General features: G+C 52.8%; 13 protein-coding genes across 19 annotated transcripts; all 13 read left to right on the top strand.

Moving 5' to 3' along the window:
- Positions 1-797: 797 nt before the first annotated feature.
- ABB37_03016 (hypothetical protein) lies at positions 798-1,214 on the top strand (the record flags this gene model as incomplete). Of its 2 annotated transcripts, none has more annotated exons than XM_015800207.1 (1): positions 798-1,214. In XM_015800207.1, exon 1 carries the CDS (start codon positions 867-869, stop codon positions 1,212-1,214), a length of 348 nt encoding a protein of 115 aa, XP_015661809.1. In that variant the 5' UTR covers positions 798-866. The 2 variants fall into 2 exon arrangements, with proteins under 2 accessions (XP_015661809.1, XP_015661808.1); XM_015800206.1 differs by having other exon boundaries at positions 813-1,214.
- A 589-nt stretch (positions 1,215-1,803) lies between these two features.
- On the top strand, positions 1,804-2,144 carry ABB37_03015 (putative mitochondrial hypothetical protein; the record flags this gene model as incomplete). The annotated part of the gene is made up of 1 exon (XM_015800205.1): positions 1,804-2,144. Exon 1 carries the CDS (start codon positions 1,830-1,832, stop codon positions 2,142-2,144), a length of 315 nt encoding a protein of 104 aa, XP_015661807.1. The 5' UTR covers positions 1,804-1,829.
- Positions 2,145-2,763: 619 nt separating this feature from the next.
- ABB37_03014 (Gtpase activator-like protein) lies at positions 2,764-4,265 on the top strand (the record flags this gene model as incomplete). Its single annotated transcript, XM_015800204.1, has 1 exon — positions 2,764-4,265. The coding sequence occupies exon 1, from the start codon at positions 3,174-3,176 to the stop codon at positions 4,263-4,265; it is 1,092 nt and encodes a 363-aa protein (XP_015661806.1). The 5' UTR covers positions 2,764-3,173.
- A 399-nt stretch (positions 4,266-4,664) lies between these two features.
- Positions 4,665-7,339, top strand: ABB37_03013 (hypothetical protein; the record flags this gene model as incomplete). The annotated part of the gene is made up of 1 exon (XM_015800203.1): positions 4,665-7,339. The coding sequence occupies exon 1, from the start codon at positions 4,925-4,927 to the stop codon at positions 7,337-7,339; it is 2,415 nt and encodes an 804-aa protein (XP_015661805.1). The 5' UTR covers positions 4,665-4,924.
- Positions 7,340-8,054: 715 nt separating this feature from the next.
- Positions 8,055-9,678, top strand: ABB37_03012 (putative mitochondrial chaperonin HSP60/CNP60; the record flags this gene model as incomplete). Its single annotated transcript, XM_015800202.1, has 1 exon — positions 8,055-9,678. Exon 1 carries the CDS (start codon positions 8,062-8,064, stop codon positions 9,676-9,678), a length of 1,617 nt encoding a protein of 538 aa, XP_015661804.1. The 5' UTR covers positions 8,055-8,061.
- A 573-nt stretch (positions 9,679-10,251) lies between these two features.
- On the top strand, positions 10,252-10,963 carry ABB37_03011 (putative mitochondrial hypothetical protein; the record flags this gene model as incomplete). Its single annotated transcript, XM_015800201.1, has 1 exon — positions 10,252-10,963. Exon 1 carries the CDS (start codon positions 10,346-10,348, stop codon positions 10,961-10,963), a length of 618 nt encoding a protein of 205 aa, XP_015661803.1. The 5' UTR covers positions 10,252-10,345.
- Positions 10,964-11,982: 1,019 nt separating this feature from the next.
- ABB37_03010 (putative mitochondrial hypothetical protein) lies at positions 11,983-12,801 on the top strand (the record flags this gene model as incomplete). The annotated part of the gene is made up of 1 exon (XM_015800200.1): positions 11,983-12,801. One exon carries the CDS (start codon positions 11,983-11,985, stop codon positions 12,799-12,801), a length of 819 nt encoding a protein of 272 aa, XP_015661802.1.
- A 606-nt stretch (positions 12,802-13,407) lies between these two features.
- Positions 13,408-14,186, top strand: ABB37_03009 (hypothetical protein; the record flags this gene model as incomplete). Of its 2 annotated transcripts, none has more annotated exons than XM_015800199.1 (1): positions 13,408-14,186. In XM_015800199.1, exon 1 carries the CDS (start codon positions 13,632-13,634, stop codon positions 14,184-14,186), a length of 555 nt encoding a protein of 184 aa, XP_015661801.1. In that variant the 5' UTR covers positions 13,408-13,631. The 2 variants fall into 2 exon arrangements, with proteins under 2 accessions (XP_015661801.1, XP_015661800.1); XM_015800198.1 differs by having other exon boundaries at positions 13,434-14,186.
- Positions 14,187-14,783: 597 nt separating this feature from the next.
- Positions 14,784-15,946, top strand: ABB37_03008 (hypothetical protein; the record flags this gene model as incomplete). The annotated part of the gene is made up of 1 exon (XM_015800197.1): positions 14,784-15,946. The coding sequence occupies exon 1, from the start codon at positions 14,891-14,893 to the stop codon at positions 15,944-15,946; it is 1,056 nt and encodes a 351-aa protein (XP_015661799.1). The 5' UTR covers positions 14,784-14,890.
- Positions 15,947-16,662: 716 nt separating this feature from the next.
- On the top strand, positions 16,663-17,705 carry ABB37_03007 (putative mitochondrial superoxide dismutase; the record flags this gene model as incomplete). 3 transcript variants are annotated; one of them, XM_015800196.1, is made up of 1 exon in its annotated part: positions 16,663-17,705. In XM_015800196.1, exon 1 carries the CDS (start codon positions 16,908-16,910, stop codon positions 17,703-17,705), a length of 798 nt encoding a protein of 265 aa, XP_015661798.1. In that variant the 5' UTR covers positions 16,663-16,907. The 3 variants fall into 3 exon arrangements, with proteins under 3 accessions (XP_015661798.1, XP_015661797.1, XP_015661796.1); XM_015800195.1 differs by having other exon boundaries at positions 16,666-17,705; XM_015800194.1 differs by having other exon boundaries at positions 16,675-17,705.
- Positions 17,706-18,296: 591 nt separating this feature from the next.
- ABB37_03006 (hypothetical protein) lies at positions 18,297-18,781 on the top strand (the record flags this gene model as incomplete). Of its 2 annotated transcripts, none has more annotated exons than XM_015800193.1 (1): positions 18,297-18,781. In XM_015800193.1, the coding sequence occupies exon 1, from the start codon at positions 18,452-18,454 to the stop codon at positions 18,779-18,781; it is 330 nt and encodes a 109-aa protein (XP_015661795.1). In that variant the 5' UTR covers positions 18,297-18,451. The 2 variants fall into 2 exon arrangements, with proteins under 2 accessions (XP_015661795.1, XP_015661794.1); XM_015800192.1 differs by having other exon boundaries at positions 18,357-18,781.
- Positions 18,782-19,376: 595 nt separating this feature from the next.
- ABB37_03005 (hypothetical protein) lies at positions 19,377-19,873 on the top strand (the record flags this gene model as incomplete). Of its 2 annotated transcripts, none has more annotated exons than XM_015800191.1 (1): positions 19,377-19,873. In XM_015800191.1, the coding sequence occupies exon 1, from the start codon at positions 19,529-19,531 to the stop codon at positions 19,871-19,873; it is 345 nt and encodes a 114-aa protein (XP_015661793.1). In that variant the 5' UTR covers positions 19,377-19,528. The 2 variants fall into 2 exon arrangements, with proteins under 2 accessions (XP_015661793.1, XP_015661792.1); XM_015800190.1 differs by having other exon boundaries at positions 19,474-19,873.
- A 1,096-nt stretch (positions 19,874-20,969) lies between these two features.
- On the top strand, positions 20,970-21,183 carry ABB37_03004 (hypothetical protein; the record flags this gene model as incomplete). The annotated part of the gene is made up of 1 exon (XM_015800189.1): positions 20,970-21,183. Exon 1 carries the CDS (start codon positions 21,031-21,033, stop codon positions 21,181-21,183), a length of 153 nt encoding a protein of 50 aa, XP_015661791.1. The 5' UTR covers positions 20,970-21,030.
- Between the last annotated feature and the right edge of the window lie 170 nt (positions 21,184-21,353).

Genomic DNA, 21,353 nt, shown 5'->3' with positions numbered 1-21,353 from the left:
AAAGACCCCAAACGCGCCCGCCGCAACCGCATTGTTCCTTTCCAGCGGCAAGGCCCACCATCATCAGGGGCGAATGCAGAGGCGAGCGGGTTTGCAGGCACAGAATTAAGGACTCAAGTATTCAGTAGAAAACAGTAAGAAAAGAGGAGGTCGCAAACACCACGATTGCATTCGTCCAGAAGCAGCGCTGTCATTTTAGAACAAATAAGGAATAATGAAACAGAGTTTTAGGATGTCGCCATCTTTCATGATGGAATTAAGGCGAGCATACCGGTTAAGAAAAAGAGGGGGAAAATGACCACCGATAGCTAAATGATGAAGAGGTATTACAGCACGACGAACGGAACGACAAGTATACAACAAGGACTCTTCCCAAAACTCTGTGCGGCCTCTCCTGGGCAACAATTTTCAGCCCTCGATCCATTCAAAAAATCCAAAACAGCAAGTTTCCCTGCATGGCAGATGGGTGGCAGAAGAAAGAGGGAAAGCCAAGGAGAACCGATGTGGTCAGCTGCTGTGTAAACCGGTGAGCCACGCGAAGGGAGAGATAAGGAAAGGGAATATGAACGTGATTACCAGGGAGAGCATAGCGGAAACCGAATTGGCCCCGGAGGGGAGCTCACGCGACACGCCACAATCACTTCACATCAGGCTTAGCAACAGCAACCAAAAACCTAATATTTATGCATGTGGTCAAATCGTTTATCGCGCGTCTTTGATTTCTTTTCATGACTGTATTTATTCACTCTCTTTTTTTTTTCCTCCCGCTTTCCTCCTCATACTTGGGGTGTCTTTAAGCTTCACTACGGCGAGTCTACACTTACATATCAAACAATTGCCTCCGTTAAACAAACCTCACAACACAAATGCCGAATCTTTGCGTCTCGTGCACGTTCAACCCTCCTACCATTACGGTGCTGGGCTCGACGATTCGTGAAGACACAGTCCGTGCAATGGAGGCGCAGATTCCTCTTGCGACGTCTACCGCGGTGAACCCCAGCAAAGACCCCGCCAAATTTGTGTTTTTCTCCAGCCCCGACCACTGGCGCATGGAGCTCCAGCAACACTTTTGTGATGAACTTCACAAGTCTTCTATTTTCATGGCCATTATCCAGGCTTTGGAAGAAGAGGGCTGGCGGCTCCGTGCGTCGAACAGCGTCACGCATACCGAAAATGATCGTGACACCACAAAACTCTTTTTCGCCCGCGCATAGGATGTAATGTGTGCTTTTGGTGCACCTGATGTTTTACAAATCTTTTTTTTCCCTACTTGACGAAAGGTTTTAACAACGCATTCACTGATGTAAGTAGATTTCCTTTTTACCGACAAACGCAAGAATTCTCGAGTTTTAAAAATATATATATATATACCTGTATGCGAACTGGAAAAGAAGCAACTCTGCGTGTTGCAAACATTGGATGTGTGCACGACCAAAAAAAAAGAAAAAAAAGTCGCGGAATCTGCCGCGCTTTGAGGTTATCTTGTGATGTTTCAACAATGATCCGTTGTGTGTGGGTATTAATGGTGGTGGAACAGTGACATTACTGCCGCTTGATCCAGTCTTCAGAATTTGCAGCTTTTTGTCTTACAACGGCTTCTATGGGATCACAGGAAAGGAACACTGTGTTGTTACTGACGGCATTTCAGTTTTTCTTCCACTTCTGCATGGAGCAGTGCAGTGTCGTGAATTACAGTGGTTTTCTTCCCATCGTTCTCCTCGATCCCATTCTCCTATCTAATCGACTCTTTTAAATCGATGTTGAACACATCAAAACTTCTGGAACAAATTGAACTGGAAATCAGTTTCTTTTTTTTGTTGTTGTTGAAGATGCCCGCCACCGTTAAGCGCCCGCTCTGGAGCCTGCTGCTTCCCCAGACGTACACGAGCCGTCTGCACGCCTTTTCGTTCCATGCCCCGACTTTTATCTTCTTGGCGGCAGTGTGCGCCATCATATCGAAGCAGTCGTATTACCGCTCTAACCTCGCCGACGAGGATGTCAAGACGTTCGACAGAATTGACCGTCGCGCCTACGTTGCGCTCCCCGATGGGCGTATGGCGCTGGTGTATCCCATAATCGATACCCAGACCAGTTTCTCGCGCACCGTCATCTCCTTCTTAGACGCAGTCAACCCGCTCCCGTAAGATTAGGTTGCGGTAGCTTGAAAGTATTCCGTTGAGTATTCCCGCATCAGCCTTCGACTATGACTTAGTATAATTATTTAGTACTCTCTCACTGCACTTTAGTGGGAGTATTAGGAAATCTGTGCGCTTCTCCAGTCTAGAAGCGTGGCTTTTTTTTTCTCCGGTAGAAGTACAAGTTGAAAGCTGCAGCACTGGATTTGTGCACGATCGTTCAACAGAATATTCTTACTCTTTTCTCTGCAAACGTACGTTTTCTTAACCGACTTCTTACTGGTCTCCACAACAATTTACTGATATGAAAAGAGAGCGAACATATGTGTAACATGACTGCGATTGACTGGGAACAGCTTTTATCGAAGTGATGTAGAAAACTGCGTTCACATTTTTCCTGCGACATACTGTTCCGCCTGCACGTGAGCCTCTGAGTTTATGCTTTTGTGCGGGAGCTTTGCCGTCCTCACTCGTGTTCTAGCTGCGTGGCAAAATGAAGTGAACGCATTAGTTTTCCGTTTGAAATGCTGACCCGTAGCATTATTTCTTTTGTCTTCCCGAAATGTATGACTACCTATTTCTCACCATATGGTTTTGCATTCCATCTCTCCTTCATTAACTGCCTTTAGGAAACCAACTACGAAACCAGAATATATCCTCTGCTGTATGGACCTTTCCTCCATCACATAACAATTAATACACATATTTTTAAATCTGCATTATGTTTTCCCTTTAGAAAGACTGTATCTCTATTATTGTAGGCCTTTTCCTCTCCCGTAGAACTTCTGCGCCCTATGCGAGGCGACAGGTGGTGATCGTCGCACGATAAAGAGCACCAACAGCAAGAAAAACATCGCACACCTATTCAAATTGACTGCTTGGATGTGTATTGACCGGTGCTTTTTCCCTCATTTTTCTTTTTCTAACCTGCTTTACCTCGTCAAGATTTGTGTACTCCGTTGCCCATATTGACGGCGTACTACAATCTAATTCACTGTCTTGCATCATTGACTCTTTTCCCTTTTTTATTTCGTACAGATGAACGTCACAATCGACGAAGTATTAAATGTGGATGTCGTTGACTTTCAGGCGTTGACCCGTTGCTGCCGACGTGGCCTGCACGAAAATGCCCGTCCGGACTGCTGGAAAATAATAATGGGCTTTTATCCTCCTTCTACTCGGCAATGGGCGAGAATCGAGGCAGCTCGCTTGCAGGAGTACACCGACGTGCTGAGCGCATGTGGGCTCGATTTGGAGTCATCGGCGAGCTTAAAAGACGAGATAACCCGTGCCGTGGACGTCGATGTGCCACGCACAATGCCTTCTCTCAACTTCTTTCTTGGTGAAAGCGATGAACTGTCTGCCGCGCGACGAGAAAGAGAGGGCGATGCTCTGGGGTTTACCCCAGCTCAGGAAGCGCTTCGTAGAATACTGATTACTAGCGCCAATGTGAATAAGGCACTGGGCTATGTGCAAGGGATGAATGAATATGTGGCACATCTGCTTTATGCGTTCGCGAAGGGAAACTCGTGTAATGTGACATCGTCTGTCGAAGCAGACGCATTTTTCTGTTTTCAGACTCTACTGTCGCACCTCGGCGACGATTTCAGTCGTTCCTTTGACTTTGACGCTACATGTGGGTTGACCAGCACAATGCGACTGTTTGACAACGTACTACGGTTTTTCGATCCACAGCTGTTCCACTTTATGGAGTCTCTCGGTATTAGCGCGGAGCACTATGCGCTGCGTTGGATCATGCTTCTCTTCACCCAAGAATTCAATATCGCGGATGCCCTGCGGGTGTGGGATTTTCTTCTCTCTTTTGGCGACCAGATTCGAAACGCTGCATTTTTTGTGGCGGCTTCCATGTGCTATCATTTACGTTCGTCCATTTTGTCAGCGGAGACGATGGGCGATGTCATTCCTCTCTTGCATGAGTATCCTTCTGGGGACGTGAATGAGTTTCTACGCGTAGCTCTGCGATGGATCGCCAGATTCGACTTCGATTTGATTGAGAAGCTGAAGCAAGCGACGCCGGAAGAGGTGCAAGGTTTACGACGCTTTTATGGGCTTGAGGTCGACAAAAGTTTTGCTCAAATTATGCAAGGTTGGATCTCTTCCGTTTTTTGACGTTGTCGGCATAGTGTAAATGTTTTCCTTTCCTCTTCGTTTTATCGGCTTTACTTTGTGTACCGTACGTTGCCCACTGCTTACGAAAAGCATCTTTAAAAAATCGGTAGTGTAAGAAGAATAATCGGGTTGCTCCTTCTTTTTTTTTTCCGCTCAACTTGTTGATCAGCGCTTTCGAAGGTTGAAACCTACACAGAGAAACACATCTGTGGCACTTCTTCTTTGCATTTAAGGGCGAGCATACAGAAGTTAAATTATCGTTTATTGAAAATTACAACTTCTCTTTCGTATGTTATGGTAGTCAAGATGGATCTGTCAAACGAATTATTTACGCTACTGCGGACTCAAATGTATTTTCTCCCTTTCTCTCTTGCAACTCCTGTCAAACCAACAACAATAGCAATAACAACAAAGATACTCTTCAGCCGTGTTTCAAATCAGTCTGTTCAAATAGTATTGCCACAGGTAGTGGCCAAACGAACGTTTTTCGTTTGTGGGCGTGTCACTCAGTTGTGATTCTCCTACGCGACACATATCAAAGCCACACTTATTATTTTCTTGTTTCTTTTTTTTTTCTTCGAAGTTGTACTCGGAAGCTATTTTTGTTTTCTCAAAGAAAGTCAACGCTTTAGAGCGTGCAACACCGCAAAGTCAGCGTGATGTCATCGTTGCAAAATGCGCCGAGTCTGAGTCCGACGACGAGGAAAGGCTTTTCGTACAGCGTTGTGGAGGACGATGACGACTATATCGGTCCTGTCGAGACAGTGAAGGAGATGCAGCCGCCCCCACGCTCTACCAGTAAACCCAAGAAAAGGACAAAAGACCGCAGCGCAAAAGAAGCAAAGAAGAAGAAAGACCCTGTCCCATCTTCCGGCGACGATGAGCCGGTGTACATCTCGTCATCGGTGAAGGAGAGCTCCGGTACCAGGAAAGAGGCTCTGGATCCCAACACCACTGAGGAGGGCTACGCTGATGATTTTGAGGATTCAGTGGATAGCGCAGACTCCATTCCTCCGGTAGAGTCTCCCCTGCCGGCGCGAGCTCTCCCACCGGCGCCTACAAGCTCAAAAGCGCTCATGGCCGATGTCGTGGCGGAGGAGAAGCGGCTGTATGCAACCGTGGAAGAGCAGCTACGACTGGAAAAGGAAGAAGTTGCTAGCAGGATTGCAAAGTGGGAAGCGGATCAGGCTCAGCGCGCAAACGAAATGCGTCGTCGCGAAGAGGAGTTGAAGCGGCAATTGTTATCGCAGCAGCAGCGGGAGGAGGAGATGAAGCAGAGACTCAGCGCACTGGTCGAAGAGAAAGTTTCAGAGAGGGTGGCGGCAGCAGCCGTAGCAAGGGAGGCAGCCGCGCCGAAACCTGCGAAACGAGTAGATCCAGTGACCGCGGAGGGCGAAGAGGAGGAAGTGTTGGACGACGGCGTTGCGGCTGCGGCGGAAGGCGCGGGTGTTGCAAAAACGGAGCTACAACGCCGACGCCGTCGCGAGCACGAGCGTGCCATCGGTTTGCGCCGCGCCGAAGAGGAAGAGGCGGCACACTCCCTCTTCCAACGTCTTGCACAGGACGTCCGCGAAGTGTTTCACGAGCTGAACCTATCTGTCGTCGCGGCAGAGAAGGAGCGTCTCATCAAGGATGAGCGGTACCGGCGCGAGCGCGAGCTTAAAGACCGCCGCGAAGAGATGTCGCGAGCGGAGAAGCTGGAGAAGGAACTCAAGGAAAGGGAAGAGCGCGAGGCGAAGTATTGGGTCACGGCGGAGCAGCGCGATGAGAAGTTCCGCGCTGTTCTCGAAGAACGGCTGAACAAAGACGAGGAGGAGCGCGAGGCCCGGCTAAAGCGAGACCTCGAAGACCGCGCGACGCGGTTGCGCAACGAGCGGGAGCTTCGAGACGAGATGGACAAAATGGAGAAGGAGCGACGATCCAACGCGGAGGCTGAGACACGCAGACACGACAACGTGATTCTTGAAGCACAGCTAGGGGAGATGAAGGCGCAGTATCGCGCTCAGATCGAGGAGGTGCGGCGGCAGATGGAGGCCGACAGTGCCCGCAAGGAGGAGCTGCAGAAGGCCGAGCTGGCAATGATGGCGAAGCGTCACGAAGCGGCACTGGACCAGCTGCAGCACCAGTACGCCCATCAACTCGCGGCACTCGAGGCGCACACCGGCAACACTAGCCGCATCGAAGCGTTGGTGGAGAGCATGCAGGAGCAAATGGAGGCCACCAAGGCGATGAACGAAAGGCTCATGACGGAGCGTCTCGCCACTTTGCAGCAGAAAGAGCGTCAGCTAGAGGACCAGCGCGCCGTCTTGGATGCCATGACAGCCGACTCCAAAACTACCCAAGAAACCTTAGCGTCGGAGCGGGCACGAGTGGCTGGGCTGTACGCCAAGTTTGAGCTCGCCTTGGCGGCCTTCAGCAAGAACAGCGAGGAGGACCGCCGCACACTCCGCGAAGCACAGGCGCACTACGATACACTCCGCCAGCAGGCCGAGAAGGACCGCCGACTCATGCTGAACGAAGTCGCGCAAGAGCGAAAGATGCTCGAGCAGCAGTTCGAGGAGTTTCTCGCCAAGAAGATGGAAGCCATGGCTGAGCTTCAGGCGGAGCGCGTCGCCATCGCGCGTGAGCGGTCAGAGGCGTCGATGGTGCGCGAGCGGCAGAACCGCGACGAGACAGATTTGCTGAAAGCGCTGCACTCACGCGAGGAGGAGTACAAGAGAAAGTTGGAGTCCATCGAATCCGATCGGGAGGCGGCGCTTCACATGAAGGAAGAGCACAATCGGCTCCACTCCGCTGCCGTTGCTGAGCGTCAAGCACTTCAGCAGGAGCGGGAGAAATTCGAGCTAGAAAAGCGGGAGCTGCTGGGTCGTTTTGAGACGATCCGCAAACGAGCGGAAGACGCCGCCGCTTCTCAGGAGCGGCTTCAAACACGCTTCTTGGGTGAGCGCGCCGAAGGCTACGACGATGCACTGGTGGCCGGTGCATTAAGGGGAGAACCGCTGGTGTGCAGCGCAGCTTCGCGCCTCCAAATGGATCTGGCCCGGCAGCGTGCCGTCCTGCAGAACATCAGTTAGTCTGGCACGCTGCTTTTTGTGCTTTCGCTCGGTGGAGCTCCCCGCTCAAGAAACGCCCTTTTCTGCACCAGAAGGACGTGGAAGGCTTGGTGGGCGGCTTAATTTTCTCCCCTCTTCTTTGCGCGCTGGGTTTAGAACAATTTTTCATATATTCGAACCAATAATAACAACGTATAGATGAGCGTACCTACGCAACAATAGATTTGATAGATTGCTGCTACCTCTTTCGTATGTTAATCAGGAGAGGCAGCACGTATCAACTAGTACATTTTCTTGTCATTTCGCCTTTTCTTTCCTTGCTCTCAAGTCAGACACTCTGGTAGTCGTGACACAATGCGGTGCGCTTCTAGACAGTCTACCCCCGTCGCAGTGAAACAGCTGAAAGCGAATAAAACTGTTACTTTCCTTCACGAAGCGAACGACACAGCTACGTAGTGGCAAGCAGTCAAAGCTGCCCCTGTAGTTGTGTTTCGGTGACGGCGAATAAGGCAGAGTGCACATCGGCGCATGATGAAACGTTTACTTCCGCACGCGTTTGTTGAGACCAGCCAGGTGAGTGTGAACGCTTTTTTCTACCGTTCTCACAGCCGGTGTCGCGCCAAATTTCAACGGTTTAAGCGTTTCATTTCTTCCCTGATGCTCTTGTTTGTCACTCAGCTCCCCTCCAATGCACATCTGTGAATGTTCTTCTCGACTCTCCACGAACTTGCCTTCAGCTCATCATGTTCTCTGTATCCCGCCGTTTTTCAAGCGGCAAGTCGATCGAGTTTGGCGGCAATGCGCGCCAGCTGATGCTCTCCGGCATTGAGCGGATTGCCACTGCTGTCGGCGTAACGTTGGGGCCAAAGGGCCGCAACGTCATCATTCGCCAACCGAACGGGGAGCCGAAGATCACAAAGGACGGTGTGACGGTGGCGCGCTCCATTGAGTTCCACGACCAGTTCGAGGACGTCGGCGCTAAGCTCATTCGGCAGGTGGCGAGCAAGACCAACGACGTGGCGGGCGACGGCACCACCACAGCCACCATCCTCGCTTGGAGCATCTTTGCCGAGGGCTACAAAAGCGTGGCGACGGGTGCCAACCCGATGGACCTGAAGCGCGGCATCGACGCCGCCGTCTCCATCATCCTCGAAGACCTGGCGGAGCAGACCCGTCCGGTGCGAGACCTGCCGATGTTGGAGAACGTGGCGACGATTAGCGCGAACGGCGAGCGGCCTCTGGGCACCTTGATCGCCCAGGCCGTGCAGTCCGTCGGCGTGGACGGCTTCATCTCTGTTCTCGATGGCAACTCGACGACGACGGAGTGGATGCGCTACGATGGCTGGAGCACCGAACACGGCTTCGTGTCGAGCGCGCTAATGACGGAAAGCACCCTCTTGTGCAGCCGGCTGGACAACGCGCTCGTGTTCGTGACGGCGCAACCGTTGGAGGAGGTGCGGGATGTGGTGCGCCTGCTGGAGGCCTCCAGAGCCCAGCAACGCCCGCTCATCTTGGTCGGCCCTGCGTTTGCCGAGCCAGTGCTGCAGACCGTCATTCTCAACCACGAGCGTGGCGTCGCGCAGTGCGGTGTCGTGTGTGTACCAGAGCTGCGGGAGGAGGAGCTGCACGATGTGGCCGCTTCGTGTCAGTGCAGCGTGGAGAAGGTGAGCTCAATCGGCTACGTCGACGACGTGCAGTGCCTGCTCGGCTCGGCGAAGCACATGGAGCAGACAATGGACAGCACCGTCATCAGCGGCACCGGCGACACCTCGGCGCGGGTGCGACTGCTGCAGAGTCGGCTGGAGCGTCTCATGACGGAGGAGAGCCGCGAGGCGATGCGGGAGCGCATCTCCAAGCTCAACCACACCTACGCCGTCATCCGTGTCGGCGGTCGTTCCGCGATCGAGGTGAGCGAGTCGAAGGACCGCGTCGTGGATGCGTTGAATGCGGCTCGCAACGCGCTCGGCGAGGGCATCGTGGCCGGCGGCGGCGCGGCGCTGCTGCACGCGTCGAAGAAATTGGATGAGCTGCTCGCGAACGACGAGGAAATGGAACAGGATCGACGCACCGGCGTCCAAATCGTGCGCAACGCCATTCGCCTGCCGCTCAAGAAGATTAGCGAGAACGCCGGCGAGGAGGGCGCCGTGACGGTGGAGAACGTCGCCGAGTACCAGGAGACCGCGATGGGCTACGACGCACAGAACGGCACCTATGTGGACATGTTTGAGGCGGGTATTGTCGACCCGCTGCGCGTGGTGCGGTCCTGTGTGGTGGACGCGTCCTCCGTCGCCGGGCTGATGATCACCACGGAGGCGAGCGTCTGCGACTACCGCCCCCCGGTAGAGAAGACCCGCAAGTGAGGAAGGAGGGGAGGGGCGGGTCGTCCCAACGAGCTGCTTGAGGCAGAAAAAGAGGGAGAAAGGGTGTCTTGGACACGACACGCGATGATGCGTAGGGCGTCGGGAGAAACTCTCTCCCGACTGTTGTTGTTATGGAAGGAGCGAGGATCCACACAGATTTACCGTACTTCGTTTTTCTTTACAGCTGATAGTCACCATTTACACAGCATTCTTAAGTCACAAAGATGCACAAAAGGAGACAACCTTCTATGGAGGGTTACGGTCACACAGAAGCGCACGTAGTCACGCATCGCACACCCAAACAGTCTGGAGATGCTATACCGTCAATTGCATCAAGTAGAAGAGTGTCGAATATTCTTGTTGATGACGTCTACAGTCACAAAAACCATTTGTTTTCTAAAAACGGATTCACGACACCGGGTGCCGTCCACCAATAAACGACCTGGCTCCTTCACATCCCTCCGTCTATTTTCCACGTTTGCTGGTTTATCTCACTCCGTCGTCTTCTGCAACAAAACACTTCCTTTATGTTTCTACCTCCTTTTTCTCTCTCAACATGCACACCCGAGAAAAGAGCGACGTTTTGGCTGCGTCGTTGATCGACTTGCCGCACTCTTAAGGGCAGTGCTTATTCCTCTTGATAGCAGGCAAGCAAAGGGTGCGAAGAATGCTGCGTTGGTCTCGCTTGCTGCGGGAGATGGCGCCGGAGCTGCAGCTAGAGTACATCCCGGTCATCTTCACCCGCACCATCCTCGGCCCTCAGGGCGGCTTCGCCGGAGAGGAGCGTCTGGTCAAACGTGAGGTGGCGCAGAAGTACTTGACCGAGGGTAACGCCGTCACCCCCAATGCGGAGTTTCGCCAAGGTGTGTGGTGCTACAACCCTGACTCGGAACAGTACGACCGCTTTGTGGAGCGCAACGCGGAGTTCCTCGACTTTGCCGCGCGTAAGCGGCAGTGGTTGGACGTGTACTGGCGCGTGAACACCGGCTACCTGCTCTTTGGGCGCCAGAGCTGGGGCCAGGGCTGGCTGCTGAATTGTCCGTTGCGCAAAAAGGACGTGACGCAGAAGCTGTGGGAGCAGTATAAGGTGCGCGTGGATCCACGGCTGATTGAGTTTAGAGAGAAAGACAGGCGCACAGGAATTCAGGACTTAGGCCACAACTGGTGCTGGCTGTACCTCCCCGGTGCCGAGGAGCTCGCCATTGACCGCGAAGTGTACGACAACAAGCGTGTCAAGGTGCGTATGCACATCCGAAAGATGACTAGCTATAGTGCACTGTATTAGTGACTCAAGCGAGGGACGCTGTCGCACGTCCACAACGGATGTGTCTGTGCGTGAGCTATGAGCGGGTGCCTTGCGTTTCCGTGAAGCGACTGCTTGAAGGATGTGAAGAGGGGCAAGCGCGGCGCTTTAAAAGTCCCCCTTTGTGTCTCGCGCTTCCTTTTTGCTTGCTGTTGTTGTTGAGATGGGCGGCGCTGTTGACATTTTTAGAGGTCCGGGAAAACAAACCTGCAAAGGAAACACACACAAAGGGGCGTTCAGGAGGAATAAATTCTCTCGAGTGCGTGTGGTTCGAAGAAGGAAAGCGAGAAATGGCGAAGAAGGAGAGCAAAACTTGACGTAATGGAGGTCGTCCTTTGCGTACAGTCTTTTTCGCTTTGCACTGCGAGACCTGTGTGTCACTTCGAGTGCAATTTGTATTCTCCTTGGAAGCTGCGCTGCTGTGAAACGATGCTGAGACGATCTTCTGTTGTAGTCGGCTCGCACACTCTCTCGGGTTCAACGAGAAAAAAGAAGACGATAGAGCCTCGGATGCTTTCTTGTGTTGAAGGTGCGAAAAAGAAAAAAGGCAACGCCATCTGGAGTTTTTGGTGGCAATCTGCGGTGACTCTTTCTGTTATTTTTTCTTTTATATCTTTCTCTTCTCTTCAAGTGTTCTTTTGGTCAGATTTACCAAATTGGTCCTCTTTTTTTTTTTTTCTTCCTCGTTATCGATCACGTACAGGTTCAACACACATCGCCATTTTTTTTTTTACTCTAACGCACATCTTGCGTGAAGCAGCACGCATCGACGCAGAAAGGCTAGCCGACCTGCCCAGATCGGACTTTGCTTTTTTGTCTTTGCATGGCTGCTTTTCTGTTTCTTTTCGTGCTTCTTTATACAACGTACCGACGCTCGACAAGCTCGTCGTTTGTCTTTCGCATTTCTTAGCGCGCCAAGTGCGAAGTAGCATTCCAGACCTGCTGCCCTTAGCGTTCTCATTGGTGTTTCTGTTCTTCGTTTAAACTCACACATACACAAAATGCTTAGACGGCGGCAGTTGGCGGCACCAGGCGCGTCTGCCGCTTTGCCCGCGCTGTGCAGTGTGCTTTGTGCAAGCCAGCAGGGCCGCCTCTTTCACACGTCCCAGGCAGCGCTCAACAGCGGCACCTCTAATAGCAACCCTCAACAGCGCTCCGCTGCCGACGAGGACAAGGAGGAGCTCGAGCGGGAACGCAACCTGCGCGAGAAGTTCGCCGAGAAGATTCAGCAAGGCATCCCTCAACAACCGCAGCAGGGTGGCGCGGGCGGTGGCCTCGGGTCCGGCTTCGGCCCCGGTCCTGCGTGGGGCATGGGTGGTGGGGCTGGGCCGATGCCTGGACAGGCGCCGTTCCCTCCGGACGCCGCGCGGAAGATGTTCAACTTCATGTTCTACCTCACAGCTTTCATGTTCCTCTTGGTGATGGCCCCCCTTGCGAACCAAAACTCGCCCATGTACACGATGCAAGGGCTGCCGTGGTGGGAGCTGCCCCTCGGCTCCGCCGCGTACTTCTTCCTCCTTCGCGCGCTGTACTCGCGCCGTGAGCAAAATCGTATCAAGACGGAGTTCGAGAACGCCGCCCGCGCAAACCCGTCCCTGACGTTTGATCAGTTCATGTCTCACCACTACCCGACCATGTTCCAGGGCTACCGCACCTCGCAGCCGGAGATGGTGGCGGCGGTGTCGGCGTGCTTGTCAGCCGCGAAGGATCTGAAGTTTGCGCAGACGATGGTGCGCGCAGCGGGACGTGCGAAGGACCCTCGCGCGTCGACCGACGACATCATGGACGCGTTGCGCCGCGACTTCCCTCAGCTGTTCTGACCGCAGGATTGAGTTATGGTCCCTCTCCCCCAGTGTTGTGCTGACCCGTGCGTGGGTATGTGTGTGTGTGAGGGTGTTGTGGTGCCTGCCTGTTTGTTTTTTGATCTTCTTTTTGTTCTTCTGATATCAAAGAGGCGTTTTTTTTTCTCTCTCTCTCTTCCTCCAGTCGTTGCATTTCCACTTCCGATTTCCAATTTTTGTGTGTGTGTCAGCGCAGCCGATGCGTACGTACCCCTGCGAAGCAAGTCCTCACACCCGTTCTTCCGTTTTCCATGAGCGGATGCGCTCAGGACCTTGCCCGACAGCAAACGCACGAAGCTATGCGGTTTTCCTCTCTCCGCACGACTGAGGGGCGGATGCCCAGCGGCAGCATGAGCCGCCGAGGTTGTCTTGCTCAAGGAGCGGCCTGCTAGCGTGAAGGGGGAGATGACTTCCGTTTCAAGCCAACCGTGTCATTGTCCGAGTGGTTCAAAGAACTGGGTCATTGCGGGTCTCCACCTCCATGTCGCAGCGCAATTGCTGTATGCGTGTCTCGATGAGCGCCGTCTCGTTTTCCATGGCATCCATTCCGATAATCTTCATGCGCTCTTTTTTCTTTTGTCATGAGGGTTGCCGTTTCAAAACTAATTGCAGAGGCTGCGCATCGCACGGAAGTATCTGTGTGCGAGCTTTACCTGTCTCGCTTCCTTCTGCCTTTCCTGGCCTGTACCCGAATTATTGTTTTAGAGCCTTCGCTCGAAGCTCTCGTTTTCGTTTGGCTCCTCCCTCCGCCTTCCAAAAAAAAAAGTGCTTCTTGCTCTTCTCCGGCTTTCGTTAAGCTGCAAAGCGAAATGCGGCGCCGCGCAGGTTTCCCCACCTCACCCGTATGCGTCAACCCGGACGCAAACTTCAGCGCCGAGTGGCGGGAGATGAATGCGGCCGACTCCGGTTGGACCCGCACACCGCAGCCGCGAACGCTCGAGGAGTTTCGTGCACAGTTGTGCCAAACCGGCAAGGAGCGCGCCAAGCGCAGTGTGGAGTCGGAAGAGGAAGAGGACGCTTTCTACCGCACGACGGACGGCCAACCGCGCCAGTACGAAGGACGCCGCTTCTTTGAGTGGTGGTGCCCCGCCAACCCGACCCGAGCCCGGCTTCGAGTGGAGCGCCTGTACTGGATCGCGTGGAAGCAGTTTCTGTACGGGTTCTTCATGTCCGGAATCGGGACCGTGCTGATGCTGATTGGGATCGGGTGCACGGCAAACGTATGCGAGGAAAAGTCACGCGGTGTTGGCGTCATCATCGGTGCACTGCTGCTGTGCATTCCGGGCTACTATTGCTTGTTTGTGCTGTACATGTACGCAACATGCCAGGGGCGGTACACCTACCTGCAGCTGCCAGAGGGGTAGAAAAGACGCGCTGGTTTTTTGTTTGTTTTTCTTGCTGAGAGGAGAACAGCGCCGTCTAAGACGATGGTGTGTGTGGCAATGGGGATGTCTTGAAGTTTCCACTCGGTGTGACGCCTTTATCTTTTTCGTTGACTCAGCGCCTTTTCTTCCCTCATCTTTCCCTCGAACGTGCTCCCTACTGGCATTGGCAAGAGGACGCTGCCGTTGTGGCTATTCAACTACTGTTATTATTAGCTTTTTTTTCTCCTGCTAACACTTACTCTACTGGAGGTAAAGATAATAGTAGTAGTAGCATTAGGGAGTGGAGTGCATCGCACGAGGGATGCACACCGTGAATGCTATGAACTCATCGTGCCCAACAGGAACAACAAGGCTGCTTCGAGGGAGTGGCATGCATTATTGAATTACGATTGTGACAGCGGCTACATAAGGCGGTACATCTTTTTCATCTGCCGTGTGTATTACTCTCACGTGCTTGTTTTTTCTGACTCGCTTCTCTCTTCTCACGGTTTCCTCTCTTTTCCTTTCCTTTCCTTTCCACTTATTATTATTATTATTATTATTATTATTGCTGTTGTACATCCCGTTATTGTTACAGCCTCAAAATCCGCCTGCTTCAAGAAAAACACGAACCTGCAGAATTGCGCACCTTCGTGACGTTTTCTTGCTTTCGTTTTACGCGCTCGGTGCGGTCAGGTGAGGTGATGCAACAACGAAGACGGGCCTCGACCACAGAAAACCAACAGTACGTGACGGCACACGCAGAAGACGAGATGTTTTATACGCCGATGACGTTATTGGAATTTGCAGAATTTATGGACGTGTGCTTCCCCGTTGCTCGCTCCCTCACCGTTTCGGACAGCATCGACATGCTCAGTGTGTTCACCAGCGTTCCGCCAGACAAGGTGCTGGCTGCTCTTCAGTTGGAGCCCTCCTTCGCCTTTGCAAATTGTGTGCGCGGCAATGCCCCGTTTGTTTCCACGACGGTGGTGTGTTTTTGGCTGCATCGGCTGATGCGCCCAACGAACGCCGCAGAGTCGTGGTGGGATGCTTCTGACGTCTATCTGCATGACGCGTCGACGGAGGGAGGTGCGTGTAATGGAAGGGCCACCGACAGACCGGCTCCCCACACAGAAGACGTGAGGAGCGTTCCTTTGCCAGCGCGCTCGGGCCAACCACCACGCCCCGCCTCATCCTCGCAGCGAACAGGGGAGCGCAGCGGCAGAGAAGCGTCGATGCACCCAACGCGCAACAGTGGGAGCTGGCGCGATGTCAGCGATGGACGGCCGTCTGCCGCCACGGCGGAGATGGAAAGGCCGACGATGACGATCAACATGACCACGACGCATACCACGCCCGTCACCTCGCGCCAGCCATCGCAGGGGACGGCGCCGTCGATGGAGCAGGTGGTTGCGGTGGCCCTTTCAGAAATGGACGCGTTGGCCGACAAAAACACCCAGCTGGACTGTCGCCCCGTTCATGACGCGCAGGGGACGGCGACGCGTGACACTCTCTGTCCCTGCGAGAACGTTGCGATGCACAAAGATCGACCGCGAAGCCCCCTGCCGGTGCAGCCACCGGCGCAGCAGCAACTTCCGCCGTTGCCGCCCTCGACGACATTGGCGGAGCTGGAAAGTTACGTACACCGCGGCAGGAAAATGAAGGTGTGCCGGCAGTTCATGCACACGGGCACCTGCTCGTACGGGGCACGGTGCCTCTTTCATCACCATCGTCCGTGGAACGTTTTGCATTCAAAGTGAGGGGGTCATGTGTATGAGGTGCGACAGCAAAACCAGAGGCGTGTGACGAGGCCCTATCCTTTTGATACTCGTACAACCAGAAGCTTCTCATATATATATTTCCCTCTTCGTTTGTACAGTAATGACTTTTAGTTTGTTTATCGCTTTCGCTTTCTAAACTTACGGCTGCTGGTGCTTGTTGCATCGCGGCCCACAATCCTTTCTATTTAGCTGTTTCTTTTCTCTGGAGGCACTTTAAGTGAAGGACTTCTTCCGCAACTTCCTAACGAGTGGAAGGAGGAGAGGCTCCCGTTTGTTTTGTTCTCACTTCTGCCTTCTGTTCTATTGCATATTTTACTTGTGCTGCAGAGTATATTTATCTTCATTCTCCCCCTCTCCCTCTCTCTCGCTTCTTAACGACCGACGCATTTTCGATGAAATGCGAGGTCCACTTTGAAAAAGAGAAAAAAAACATGCAGGTATAACAACACGAAGTCCGCAAACAGACGAAGGCTGCGATGCGTTGTTTCGGAAGACTTTTCTCTCTTCGTAAACTAGGTTGGCGATCTGGTTGCCGTTTGCACGGCACTCCAAGACTCGCGCCTCTTTCGCTCTCGCTCAAGCCTCCGTTGAGACGCGGTGGAGGGCATGCTGCCGGATGCCGTGGATCAATGATCTCTTTTTCTTACTTTTTGCTCCCTTTGTTATTCCCCACCTCTACTTTCTGCATCGGCGAAGAAGCGCTCCGAGAAGGCAGCTCGGTTGGAGATTTCTAACCACGGCCCCGGCATCGACTTTTCATTGCTGCTTTCTGTCTTATACGCCTGCACCGTCTCGTCGCGGGTGACGCGAGCGCCTTCTTTTCGTATCGCTTTTCAGCCCTTCACGTCGTCGGTATTTCTTCCATTTTTAATCGAGACTTCACGCAGCAACGAACAGCGACAGCAACAACACGCCACCTCACTCTTTCTAGAATCCAGTAATGCGTCCCTCTCTCACGTTTCGGTTTGCGGAGTACGTTCCCAAGTGGGCGCCGACGCAGGTGAGCGCTACCCCTGCCAGCGCCTACGCCGTCACACGCGCCTTTCGTGCCACCGAGGCGGCGGCGATGGCGGCAGACGCGGAGCGGGCCCAAAAAGGCTTTTTCTACCTCCCTCGTCTCGACTACGACGTCGGTCAAGGTGTTGCGCCGCTGATGTCCAAGAAGCAGTTCGACGTGCAGTACCACGTTTTCCACAAGGCGACGGTGGAGCGACTGAACGCACACACGTTAGGCTCGGAGCTGGAGGGACACAATCTGAACGTGGTCATTCGCAACTCATCTTTCGATGCGTCCCGTGCGGTGATTCACGCGGCCGCCTCGGAGCACTTCAACTACTGCTTTTGGTACCGCTCGCTGCGCCCGTGGGGCACCGCCGTCCCGACGCGATTGAAGGAGGAGTTGCAGCTGCAGTACAGCGAGAACGGTACGCTGGACGCGGTGGAGGAGGTGCGGCGACGCTTTCTAGTGGCCGCACTGTCGCAGCAGCCGTGCTGTGGGTGGGTGTACTTGGTGTGGACAGGCAAAAAGTTCGACATCCTGGCCTTCGATCACGGCATGTGCCCCATCGGCAGCGATTTGATCCCGCTGCTTGGGCTGAGCGTTCGCGAATCCGCGATGTGCTTCGACTACGGTTCCCCCGACACCGAGGAGGTGATAGAGCGCTACGTCAACAACTTCTTCAAGACGTGCAATTGGGGATTAGCGGAACAGTACTTTTTGCAAGCGCGTAGGGCTTAAAGAGGGGGAGAACACGGCAGCGGTAGGGCTGGCAGCGAGAAGCGTTTTCTCTTCCCTGCTTGCGCCGCAATGCTATTTTGCGGCATTTGGGTGACATCGCTGGTGTTGGACGTCCTTCCCAGCCTTTTTCAACACTGCGAAATGAACGCAGCTCTCTCCTTCGTTTACGGTAAAGATGGTAGTCTTTTTTTACTGTTGTTGGCGAGGATGCCTTTCACAAAGAAACGAACCCTTTTAAAGGAAAGAAGCCTGCACCACTACCAATTTGAGTTGCACTAAACAGGGCTCACTGATGGTGCTCACAAGAGCGAGAGAGAGCGAGAGAACGAGAGGACACAGCCACCGGTGGAGTAGTCAGCTGCGACAGCTGCCGAGTGCTGCCACATTCTCACCTTCTCCCGCTCCGTTGATGCCATGTGCTTTCTTTCTCAACTTACCCGTGGGGTGGCTCGGCCGTCCATGCGACTCCACACTGCGTGGCGGCGTCTTCACACTTCGCTTTTCTCGCATCTTGCCGGACTCTCCCTCCTCTTTGGATCTCAAACCGTTTTTTTTTAAATGACTGTTTGTGTGTCACGTCCCAATGAAACAGAACGCACCGCTTTGAATCCCATTTTATCTTTCCTTTACTTTTCGCTGTTTTTCTTTCTAGGCACTCGCATTTTTCTTTTGCGTTCCTTCTTTTCGCTTTCTTTCTCTCCCGTTTCGCTTGCCAAACCACCCCCTACCAGAAGAAACGGTCAACAATGCTGCCGCCCAAGGACGTCTACTCTGCGGTGATCCACAACCACACCGGCAAGGAGGTGACGGTGCACCTGACGTACACCAACAGCATGGTCAACAAGTTGATTCGGCACACCCTGGTGATCCCCCCGGGTGGGCAGGCTGCCGCGGAGCAGCGCACCTTCAAAGAAGGCGCGACGGAGTTCACAACTGTCATCACGTCGGTGCAGGTGGAGGGAGTGACGACGAAGCTGATGGCTCCCTTTCCGCACGTCGACAGCCCTACCAAGGACTACCCGATCAACATTGTCGAGAAGAACGGCGCGATCGAGGTGCAGGGCAAGAGTGTGTAGATGTTGCTGTTGTGAAGAGCGGGTAGGGGAAGCGAAAGACATGCGTTAAAACATAGCTTTCCGTTGTATTGTGCCGGTCAACTGGCCCCCTGTGCTGTTAACAGAACACACACACACTCACACATTCCGCTGTCGTATATCGAGAGCTTTGGAGGTGGGAAGTGGCATCTACTCCGACTGCGCACTTAGCGTAGTGTCCTGGCAGTGCTCGAGTGCCGCACTGTATGATCCACTCACATGCTTCTGGAACAAACCAAACCCCCCCCCCCCCAAAAAAAAAACGGGAGAAGATAAGTCGACGAAGTGTTCTTTGGAGTGTACAACGGCAATGACTTGAAAGGTTTAATAGCAGTTCATTGCTTCTGCCATGGCGTTTGATGCGTGAAGGGAGGAGCGAAACGTAGAAGCACCGCTGCAAAACCTCCTTTTACGGATAATTTAGCAGATCCAGGTGACTTGGAGGACTGACTTTTTTAGTGGTGATGTATTTTTTTTTTCGTTTATTATTATTGCCCTTTGATAAGGAATCTCTTTCTTTTTGTCCTCCTTCTTGTTCTCGTTCTTCTCTAAATTTCACGTTGCCCTTCTCACCGCAGGTGCCTACGACTTCCTCGTTTCACAGCGCAAACTATTCTCACTCGCTAACTTATCATTGCACTTTTCGATTCTTCTTTTTTTGATTCGCCTTTTTAGCCGGCAAACCTCGCACATTTTTTATCTCCACAACCCAACCAAACACAACGGAAAATGCTTCCCCCGCACACGGTCTACTCGCTGGTGATTCGCAACCACAGCGACAAGAAGGTGAAGGTTGCCGTCACCTACGCGGACGTCGAGGACAACGTGCACCACGCTGAGATCAGCGTGCCCGCAAACGGCTCTGCCACGGCGGAGGAGCGGACCTACAAGCACGGCACCGCAGTCTTCGCGATGGAGGTGACGAAGGTGGCGATTGTGGATGCCACGGTGCAGGGGCCCCCGTCCAGCCTGAGCGCGCCGTTCCCGTCTGTGTACTCCCCCACCAAAAAATACCCCATTGAGATCGTGAAGAAGAACGGCGCACCGGCGCTGGTGACCAAGGAATCGGCTTAAAAGACCAGAAGGAATGAAAGGGGGGCTGTTAAACGCAGTCTTGACTTGCACATACAAGTTTCGACGTCAAAAATTAATCTATGTGCCAATCTTGCTTTTAAGAAAGAAAAGAATCAGGTCAACCTGTGCTGTCGACTGACAAGAAAGACCCCTGTTTAAACTGTATATTCTTTTGGAGTTTTCTTTTTTCTTTTTTTACTACTATTATACCTTCTGCCTTGTTCATGAATGAGCTTCTTCCCTTTTCCTTTTCTTCTCTCACCACAGCTTTACGTGCGCGTATTCCTCCAGCTGTAACTTGCTTGGTGATGTTTAATGTTGCTGTTCGCCAACAGATGTTGATCAATTAAAAAAAAAAAACAAAGAGGGAAAGACGCAGCTTCTGGCACGCGCAAGATGAGTGTCCGAGATGCCCCCCAGGGAAGACAGCGCATCATCAAGTTATTTATAAGATGTACGTTCGTTCGTTATCTTATTTTTCCCCCCTGTTTTCTTTTGCTTTTGTTTTGTTTTTGTTTTACCTCCAGGGACGCTGAGTTGCGAAGAGCTACCACTTCTTGTGAGAGCGGCAGCGTGAATTGGTTATATAGCAGCTATAAAAAACACACGTTGATCTCCTGTAGAAAGTTCCAAAATTCTTTTTCTTCTCGATTCTTTTTTTTCCTATCACTGTATTTTGAGGTTTACTCGTCTGGGAAAACGCAGACAAAAAACACATCCACATGTTCACTTGGAAGACGGCGAAAAAGGGAACGCCGTCCTTGGAGATGCGTTGTCGTTGCGTGAGGCCGTAGCACGTAATGGTGGCTCTATCATGGCGCTCCTGTAACGTCTGTTGAAATGCTGCCTTTTCCATCGCACCGCAGGACTGCCCAAAAGAAAGACCTTTTTTTTCTCTTTTTGGTGAGCGTCCAATCCCCCCCCACAAAATGAAATGCTGAGCTGTGGTCGATGGTGACTCTCGACCAGCTTTCTTTCCTCGAGTTAACTCCTGCTTTTAAATCCTTTTCTCTCTCATATTACTGCTTGACGTACTGACGCCCCATGCTTATTCTCATCCCCATGTGCATTGACTCGCATTTTTCGGTTTCGGCTAGAAAACTAACGTTTTCACCACAAACAACAACACACAAACCCCACATCTCATCTGTTCGAAAATGTCCTCCCGCCAAGGTGGAAAGCAGAAGCCGCTGAAGCAGCCCAAGAAGGAGAAGGTTGATGCGGATGAAGACGATGCGGCCTTCAAGCAGAAGCAGCGTGAACAGCAGAAGGCGGAGAAGGAGGCCATTGCAAAGATGAAGAAGAAGTAATCAAGAAACTCCAATGCAGGCTTAGAAAGTACGAAGGGTCAAGGGGGGGGGGGTCTGCAGGTGCGTGTGGGTGAGCTGCAGGAGTTGCTGAACAGCAGCACCAGCAGCAGCAACAACGAAAGAAGACTGCTCATTTGAGCTTTTGTGGAGCTGCATCCTTTCTCATGACA

The sequence above is a fragment of the Leptomonas pyrrhocoris genome (assembly GCF_001293395.1).
Source record: "Leptomonas pyrrhocoris isolate H10 chromosome Unknown, whole genome shotgun sequence".
Taxonomy (NCBI): Eukaryota; Euglenozoa; class Kinetoplastea; order Trypanosomatida; family Trypanosomatidae; genus Leptomonas; species Leptomonas pyrrhocoris.
This window is presented reverse-complemented; position numbering and strand designations above follow the sequence as displayed.